The following is a 9,646-nucleotide window of genomic DNA, read 5'->3' as shown; positions in this document are numbered from 1 at the left end:
TTATCGCTAATGTATGCTAGCAGTAGAATAGACATAAGTATAGTATAGTAATTGTATTGACAACACTTTCATGTTATAAACATCATATGATTAAATGAAAAACAAGTACTGTGAGAACAGTGTGTGTTAAATTAACTATGTGTAATAATGTATGGTAAGAGTTATCAATAATACCGTAATTGGAGAAAAGGCAAGACCCCAAGTCAAAAACGATCTTTTGCAAAAGAGGGAAAGAGTTATCAATACAGGTAATATTGAAATTGGAGAAAAGGCAGGACCCCAAGTCAAAAATGATCTTTTGCAAAAGGGGGAAAGAGCACCGGGGTCTTCCGGTGATCTCGGCCTCTCCGTTTTATTGCAGAGATTAGAAAGAGGCAGTTACCAATTTAAGTATTATCACTAACAAAGTAAAAAAAAAAATCCCAAGTAAAGTATAGTAAACAGTTGTATGGAAAACACTTTCAGGCTATAAATATGAAACCATTCAATGAAAAGCATTAAGTACTGTAACAACTCTACATTAAGCATGCATAATAACTTACAGAAGACAGCTTTATTGCTAATCCATGCTAACAGTAGAAAACTCGAAAGAACAGTAACCATTTGTATGGAAAATACTTCTGATACAGCACGACCAATGAGGAAAAATACTGTAGTTTGTTGCCTTAGTCTATCGCTAACCTGTGCTAAACCGGACGTCAGGTCAGTTTTACAGTACGTTTGTACAAGAACCATTTCATGACGACCATTAACGGTAAAGCAGTAAGTACAGCGGGAAACATGTTTGAGCCATGCACTGTTTTGTTGCTGCACTGTAGTCAAACACTAGCCTATGCTAGCAGCCTAGCCCAGTTGTAAAGTCGTTAAAATAGTAGATATTTGTATGAAAATGCATCCATTATGATCGTGTAATCTTATGCCAAGCTATAGTCCAGCACTGACCTGCAGTCATCTATTCTTTATCTTCTGCGTGGATTGATTAATATTCACGCAGCCAAGGGGCAGCACAAACACCATTCAAATGATTCAGTGTGACAAAAACGGCTTAATTTTTTTTTTTAATGATATTGTTACTGTGTTTTATGATTTATTATTGTTATTGTAACTATATCACTGTATTTTCCCTCCATTTGTCGGGAAAGGCTGCGAACAATTACCCACATTTTCCTTGATTTCAATTAGAAAAAAATGTAGATTTATATTTCCAGATCACGGTGCAAAAAAGACTTTTCGTCACGAGGCCTAATGGCTTCCAGAGAACATCAAGAAAGTCTGGCCGGGAGGTAAGCACTTCCTTTGCTTGAATTAGAACCAAATGAAAAAGACCCCCAACAAAACACACACATATGCCACATTTCCTCCTAATTGACCTTAATGACACAAAGACGGGCTGCTTCGTATTTTGTTGAATTCACCAAGTGTGGAAAAGTACACTTGAAAATCGGTGCCTTAACCTACAAGTAATATTCGTAAACCAAAACACTTTCTAAAATCGTCTTTGTACTGTACATGAAAATAATACAAATGCTATCGGTTGTCCCCAAGGGAAAATATATAGTACAAACAGGGATTTTACTTAGAACATAAAAACTGGAATAATTTTTATGTTTTTTTGCAAAGTATAAAGAAGATATGCAGGTGACTGTTCCTGTAATTACCACAACAACCATGCTAGTTTTGTTAGCTCATCAAAGATGTTGTTGCATTGTGTGTTGGTATTAAGCTAGCAAACTGTAACCCGTATTCAAGAGGAGTCTTGAAATATTTCTGGAAGAACTTGAACTTGACAACAAAAACAAGACTAGCTCAACTACCCATCCCCCAATAAAAACTCAGCCCTGCCTAGCCTTACATGTGGCACTGGTTACCCGTTTCTTCAGATAAATGCCTGTCGACAGCTAAAAATATTAAACACAGCCCTGTGGGCTTGAAAATATTCTTGTGCAATAACTAACACTTAAAATATAGAACATTTTGTCTTGACAATTTACTCTCATACTATTACTACTTGTCGAGAAAGTACAACTAAAGTCATTTCATTTAGAAATATTTACATCTTTTTTAGGAGAGTATTTTAGTAGTTTTAATCTTGGCAATACAAATTTCACGTTACGAAATTACTTCCGGAATTTACTTCGTAAGTAGAATTACCACTGTTTAATCATTTGGACTAATCTGGTATTTTTCCCTCTAAATGTGTTGACCTAAATTGCAAGATTTTATAAAACTATATAATTTGATTCTCATATTTGGATTGTCAAAATACTGAGAAAAACATCTCACAGAAAGACTTTATTCTGATTTAATGAATAATATAAAAAAATACATGGCTGCACATATAGTCACTGACAGCAATATAGAATATTTAATCGAGAAATCAGCTGCACGTCCCTAAAAATAATTACTTAACCAAATACTGATTTACTCAATTTAATTTTCCCGTCTGTTTAATTGAATGACGTTTTAGGTGGCACACATACTGTGAGTAAGACATACAAGCCATTGTTTTAGTAAAGTAAAAACATTGAACTAATAGTGATTGATAAAGATTTTAATATGCAAAATTGTCAAATTTTACTTTCAAAGTATCAGTACAGGGCGGTTATATAAAATGGATCGACAACCTTGAAATGAAACTTTTTCCTTTGAACAAGTGACATCCAGTGGAGGGTTTTAAAACGGCAACTATCTTCGTGTTAAATTGCTTGACAAATTGTATCCCCAGATAAACGAGAATATTTGGCATGAAGATTTTAGAAACTGATGCAGCACATGGTATTCTGCATGCCATTTTTATAAAAATAAAAGGCGACAGCTTTTGTTTTTAAAAAGTAAAATACAATTGTTAAATCTCTCCAACTCAGTTTTACATTTTGTGGTTAATCCTTGTGGCATTAGGTCACAAATTATGGAATTTCCTTTGATTTTCTTAATGATATAAAAGAATCAATGGGGGGAAAACGCTAAGGAGCTGAAATTTCCAGCAGATAAGATGTAAATTTTCAAAATGCAACGATTCTGACATTTCTATGTGATTGCAGCTGAACGTGCGAGATTTGGTGTACAAAAATACTCATTTTCCACATATTGGACCATATTAAACCATTATAATTACATTTTTGGGATACATTTTAATAGGATTTATGACTGATTTTCCCGCGATATTTGCAACATTCCGTTGAGCGACAGTCAAACGGCGTGAGCTAAATTCTTTTGACTTGTTTCGCCTCAAGACAGCAGGTGGCGGTAGAGACCAGTCAATGGCCATATTTTACATTATCGTCACTTGACAGGCCACAGACCATACCATTTTTAATTTTTTGTGGGTGTTAATAAATTTAACTTAAATATGTATGGATAGAACTGATGCCACTGGACAATGAGTGGTTGAAGGGAAAAGACATTCAAAAAGAATTATTACGCCTTTAAATCCATTTACAAAAATAGGAGGGAAAAGACAATGTGTACAGTTTGCATTATGTGTGCACAAGTTTCAAGCAATGGTGGTTTTCAATAAGCTGATAGACACATATGCCCCATAAGAGCTTTATTAAAACACCACTTTAACAAGGGAACGCCACAAAAAGCAAATTAATCGGGACTGCAGCACCAGGAAAGAAATTTAAAAAACAAAACAAAACAGAAAAGAGCTTCTTTGAAGCCACTTTTTAAAAAAATACCCCCAGGTGAGTAAATGCAAGCTCGAACCATAGACTTCCTACAGGTGTTCTACACTAAAGACGATGGAAAACAACGCAACGCAGACGTCGTCCTGAGATGGCGCAACTTCCAGAGGACTTCCCCCGTCCCGCACCTTGTTATACGGTCTTCTGCTGGCCCTTCTTCCCAATCAGAGATTTGTGGATGTGTGGGATCACGCCTGTTAGGAAGACAAAATCAAAAGTTGAGAGGACGCCAAAAGCACGCAGCCGCGGGGCAGGCACCGCAATGTCACCTCCGCCGGCGATGGTGGCTTTGATGAGGGAATCCAGCTCTTCGTCTCCTCGGATGGCCAGCTGCAAATGGCGAGGGGTGATACGCTTCACTTTCAGATCTTTGGAAGCGTTGCCAGCCAGCTCCAGAACCTGAAAGATGCAAATGGGTATTTTGAATGAGTAAAAAAATAAAATAAACATTTAAATTTGTAAGATGTTAGGGTCAGAAGATGAGCATTTAGGTATCAAGTCCAGGTGTGGTGTGTGTGTGTGCGCTAATGGTGGGAAACAAACAAACAAACAAAAAAAAAACCAGAGTAAATAAATGTAATCTATGTAAATAAAATACTGTCTTATTCACATTTGCTTATACATCGAACCCTTGTTACCTTCCTTCATACAATGCAAAAAAAAGTATTGATTTACCATAGAACTGCACAAAAAGAAATTTTTTTTTAAAAAAATTGTTTTTACAGTAAACTACAAAAAAATTATATAGATTGTTTGTGTAAAATCAACAGTTTTGATACTGTGTGTAGAAAAACAGCTTTTTCAACCGCAAACGTAGAAAATACTGCCAGTATTTTGGCGCAAGAACAAAAAAAAATTATAGTCTTATTTACATTTACGGCAACTTGTTTGAAAAAAAAAAAAAAACTTAAATTACAGCAAAATTTTTTTATCTATGCTGTAGATATGTAAAATTAACAGTAATGACATTGCTGTGTCTAAATAAAAATAAATTAAAAAATAGCGCCAATACATTTTTTTAGCGCAAATATAGAAAATGTTGTCCGCATTGTAGCATAAGCACAAAAAGTATTAGTACATTTTCTACATTTACAAAAAACAATATTGATACATTTGATTTTATGCAGTACATTATGTAATTGTAAAACCAACATCAATAAATTTTTTCCCCATAAATGTTGAACATATACTATCAATTATTAATTTTCTGGGAAATAAGTTGCTGGTATTTTACCATAAAAGCAGCATTTTCTTTTTTTTTTTTTTTTTTACAGTTTACCTTAAATACTCGAACTCATTACTACCTTGTGTCCTTTTATTCTACTTCTCATTACTTCTTAACATTTAATTTCTTCATACCCACAGCCTTTGGCTGTTTCCATCCATGTAGCAATCCTAATTTTTCCTCCATACCTTACATTTCTCCTTACTTTCACACCATCCAAACATTCTTCCACCCAACCTTGATTTAGATCTTTAATGCAAAACCTAACTTTCCATTCCAAAAGTCATTGTTATGGTTATTTCCCCTATCCTATTCTTGCATATGTCCTCTCTTTCAATGCTCAGTCTACACTGTTTTAACTTACCCCCCTCAGACCGACTAGGTCAATTGAAAAGCGAATTAAAAAAAAAAGGGGGGGGGGGGGGGGGGTGCAGTACCTCGGCGGTGAGGTATTCAAGGATGGCCGCACTGTACACGGCTGCAGTAGCTCCAACCCTGCCATGACTCGTGGTCCTAGATTTTAAATGTCTGTGGATACGTCCCACTGGAAACTGTGGAGCAAAATAAAACAAAAATTAAAATAAAAGTGATCGGGAGAAAATTCAAATCGATTAAATCTTGCGGGAAAAAAATGAATGGAACCAACCTGCAATCCAGCTCGCTGAGAGCGCGAAATCGCCTTCGTCTTGGTCTTTCCGGAGTCCTTGCCCGCCTTGCCACCAGCCTGGTGTTAAAACAAAAACAAAATTCAAAAGTTGAAGCCAATCGAATCCCCCGCGGTAAAATCAACTATAATTGCATCGTCTAGTGCGAAGTTGTGCCGCCGTATTTTTAAACGCACATTCGCGGTGTTTAAGCTAAGCTAAGCGTGCTAAGCTAAGTGCAACGACCCTCGTGAAATATAAATACATCGACGCAGAATGGAAAGCAGCGGAGCCTTGATGAAGCGTAAATAAGTATCTCGATGGAAAACTCGGCGACAAACACCGACTTACCATGCTTAATTCTTCGGATAGTTTCGGGCCAATGTAGCACAGAAGCTAACTAAAAAAAAAAACCCCGGGGGCTAGCCGTAGTACATTGAGGGACGGTTTGAACTACAATCCCCGCCTACAATTTTCGCAAAATATATAGTCTGGATACATCCGGGGTTGTTATCCGGACATGGCTAAGCCAATCACATTGCAGATTGAGGGACGTTCAGCCAATCGATAAGAGAACATTGAGTTTTGCGGGAAATGAGACAGGTTTTCTATTCTGAGTTTTTCTGGGTAATGTAGTTGTCGTTTATAAACTCTTTGTGTTGTCCTAACAATAATAAAGGAGCCGTTGCTTGTTTGTGGGACCCTCGTGTTAAACGTAAAGGAAAATGATTTCGTATGCACTAATTTCCAAAATGAAATGTGTTTTTTTTTTTTAGCAAAATAGGAAGAATAGTTTTGAAATAGCTTTTAAATAAAACGACAGAGTGGACAACTATTCACACTTACAGTAGCCGAATGATTGAGAGTAATTCCGATTAATTCTTCTTTTCATTATTAGAAATCGTTGCATGGTTAGCCATTTTGGTCAATTAAAACGTATTTATTCATTTTTACATATTTTGTTGCACTTCTTGCTTTATTTCACAAATGTCTTCGTATTTTGAAATATTTGTTTTCTTAACTATGAGCAATAACGTTAAAACGTGATTTTATTGTGATTTTCTCATGATAGTTTTTGTTTTAATTAACCTTGTAGAAGCTGAAACGTTTAAAACAGCCAGACGAGGGTAGTAAAGGATCACTTTTCAATGTGCAGTGACTTTTAAATGATTTACTGTGGTTTAAAATCAATGCAATTGAAAAGGTTTGGAAATGACCTTATTCCAGACATTATTCCTTTGGGATTTCATTCGTTTTCCTAATATGACACGAGCTTTAATATTTTAACCCTACCATGTTGCAACTTGCACCCACTCCCAAAACAATAAAGTTTTTTTTTTTCTTCTTCTTCTTTTTAAAGCTCTAGTGGAAGTTAGACATTTTACAAATTCAGACATTTTACTGTCAGCGTGTGCGCTTTCTGCACCACAGACAGCAGTTGTTGGGGTTGGTCAACATAAATCACATGCCAGTCATTTTTAGTGGTCGCCCCTTTGCAGCAGTCACTTTCTCCCTTGACCTCGAAAATGTCATTCCGCCCTGTTGCCTCAGTAGCGTACACACACAAAAATTACTGCGTTGTTTTTCTAATCCATTTACTGGGAAGCTGTGGATCAGACTGTGTTTGTTTTACCTAAGGCTGGGTTCATTATTTTCACCCAGTTAATTGTCTTAAATATTGCTTTTTTGCTGAAACGTGTTCACCTATTTCTTGGTGGGAGCTGAAATTTCACCCAGATAGTGACATGTCAAAGTTCAACATGGCACGACTACTTAGTTATAACACTACCAGGAGTGTGCCATCCATTGGTTAAAATACTGAAAGAATGATGTGGACCCAAAATGGTCAAAATATTGCACAAGGGTTAAAGGCACTTGTAATGAGTTAAAGACGCCACTTTCCTTCTGGAGGATGCAAAAGGAAGTGACACAGAGCCCAGAGGAAGAAGGGACGGACAAAGAGCGTGAGAAACTCTGACCCTCTCAGCTATGGGCCTCCAGGGCGATCAAATAGAAGAAATCACAGTGAGAAAATACTTTAGTCTTGTATTGTATTTCCTGACACACTACATGTCTACTGTACATTAACCCAGTGGTGTCCAAACTGCAGCCCGGGGGCCATTTGCAGCCCACTATAAACATTTTGAAGGCCCACAGGATCATATGTAAAATACATTTTTACATGGACTCAGATGCTATTTCAAATGAATAAAGGATTTTTTTATTGTAGACAGCAGAAGATGTGTAGAAAAAAAACAAAAACACCCTAATGCGCCTTAATATCAGTTTTCATACCTTTCGATTAAAATTCAAACTTTATGGCTGATGGAAAAGTGAAAGTTGAGACCTTAAGGAGGATGTTTTTGTAGAGATCCCAAAAGTAAGAGCTCTGTCAAATTAATATTTTCATCAGAAACTCAAAACTAATCTGTGACATAAACCCGGTTTTGTGAAAACTCATCATCACTCCCGTAAATTATATAGGCAAAGTGTAATTCCTTGCTTGATTCATTTTTACTGTGTTGTTTAAAAAAATATATATAAAAAAAATCAATAAAAAGTCTATTGTGTCTTTCTATTTTACTGTATGCACCCTCAGAAAAAAAAAGTTTGGACACCCTTGGACTAATCCATTCACTGCCAGCCCAGTTAAAGTATAATTTAGACGTTGATGGCAGTGACTGGGTTAATAATCCATTCACTTATTGTGGTTCAGAAGGCTATTCTGAAATATTATTAGCGAGTGGTGGGATGGAATTATTTTCACAGATTGCATGGAGATGTAGTACACAGAATGAGATGATCCATGACTCTTAAGGGATTTTACATATGCATCGCCCCCCCACCGCTCGCCCCCGACTACTAACCAACTTACATGCACATTAGTCCCAGTTGCAGCCGGGGTCCAGCAGCACTTTGACAGATGGTCCAATGGGGATGCAGAGGTGGGAGGAAGGGAGGAAACGAGGGCTAAAGACTGGGCTGGATGAAGAGGACAATGCAAATTGGTGTGTGTGTGTGTGTGTGTGTGTGTGTGTGTGTGTGTGTGTGTGTGTGTGTGTGTTTGAATGTGTCATCTGGTACTGAAAAAGTAACAATAAAACGTTAAAGGGGGCAACAATGCTGTCTTACTGACGAGGCATTTGCAAGTTGGGGACATTAATCCCTCCGTTTTCTGTGGCGTTTATCCTCATTCAAGTTGCAGGTGATCTGGAGCCCATCCCAGCTGATTTTGATAGATATGGGGAAATACACCCTGGACTGATAGCCAGGCACATAAAAACAAACAACCATTCATATGCGTTTTATGTGATTAGCTGGCATCCCGTCTAGGATATAATTTACCTCTTGCCCAAAGTCAGCTATGTGATAAACACCAATGGCTTGAAATATGTCAAAGAATTAGCTTTGGGTATTCATTTAAAATGCATAAAATGTATTATAAATGAACTCTGTTAACTCTGTTGCAGCTAAATTAGGCTATCTCTGCAATCAAACGTAGAAATGAGGAACAAAGACAAAGATGGAATTCAGAAAGTTGCTCAGCAACTCATTGGATAATTGAAGACAATTTTAAACTCTGTAAAGCCAAGTTCAAATTGCACGTTTGTAGAATAGCTACCATCTCAGAGCAAAACACCTTGCTCAAGTTACCTCCACAGGGCCTCGCAAACGCTGCTTGTGTATGTTGTTGATGGGCAAAACTAGACCTACAGGTAAGAGGACTAGAAGAAAAAAAACCTGTAACGTGAGCCAGATTTGGTTGTTTTGTTCAACAGATTTTTTTTTAACAGGAAAATAATATGTAAAAATATTTTTATTACATTTACTTAGAAGTTAAATATTGTTTATTTGGTGATCTTATGTTAAGGGTTAGGGTTGGTTCAAATATCGATTAATCATGATTTTTTTTTTTACGGAAATTTTTGCAATTATTTAATTTTAATTGCTTGACAAAAGTAATATATATGTACATATATGATAGATATAACACATTTATAAAATGCTTGGATAGCTCCATGTATTTATGTATTTATATATAAAAGCCGTTCAGTAACATATGCGTATATTGAAATTATTTGATTTGTTTT

General features: G+C 36.5%; 1 protein-coding gene across 1 annotated transcript; it reads right to left on the bottom strand.

The window, feature by feature from the left end:
• Positions 1-3,532: 3,532 nt before the first annotated feature.
• Positions 3,533-6,026, bottom strand: LOC148428947 (histone H2A.Z). Its single transcript, XM_088435119.1, has 5 exons — positions 5,907-6,026; positions 5,558-5,635; positions 5,349-5,462; positions 3,956-4,085; positions 3,533-3,880 (listed from the first exon to the last, which is right to left on the bottom strand). Exons 1-5 carry the CDS (start codon positions 5,907-5,909, stop codon positions 3,819-3,821), a joined length of 387 nt encoding a protein of 128 aa, XP_088291245.1. The 5' UTR covers positions 5,910-6,026; the 3' UTR covers positions 3,533-3,818.
• Between the last annotated feature and the right edge of the window lie 3,620 nt (positions 6,027-9,646).

The sequence above is a fragment of the Hippichthys cyanospilos genome, chromosome 1, assembly GCF_059441005.1.
Source record: "Hippichthys cyanospilos isolate Australia breed blue-spotted pipefish chromosome 1, RoL_Hcya_1.0, whole genome shotgun sequence".
Classification (NCBI taxonomy): Eukaryota; Metazoa; Chordata; class Actinopteri; order Syngnathiformes; family Syngnathidae; genus Hippichthys; species Hippichthys cyanospilos.
Note: the sequence above shows the minus strand (reverse complement) of the source record. Positions and strands in the feature narration are given on the sequence as shown.

Coding starts and splice junctions, on each gene's coding strand:
- LOC148428947 (XM_088435119.1), bottom strand. Junction 5,463..5,557: donor CTCAGCGAGCTGGATTGCAG/GTTGGTTCCATT, acceptor TTTGCTCCACAG/TTTCCAGTGGGACGTATCCA. Junction 3,881..3,955: donor AGCCACCATCGCCGGCGGAG/GTGACATTGCGG, acceptor TCTTCCTAACAG/GCGTGATCCCACACATCCAC.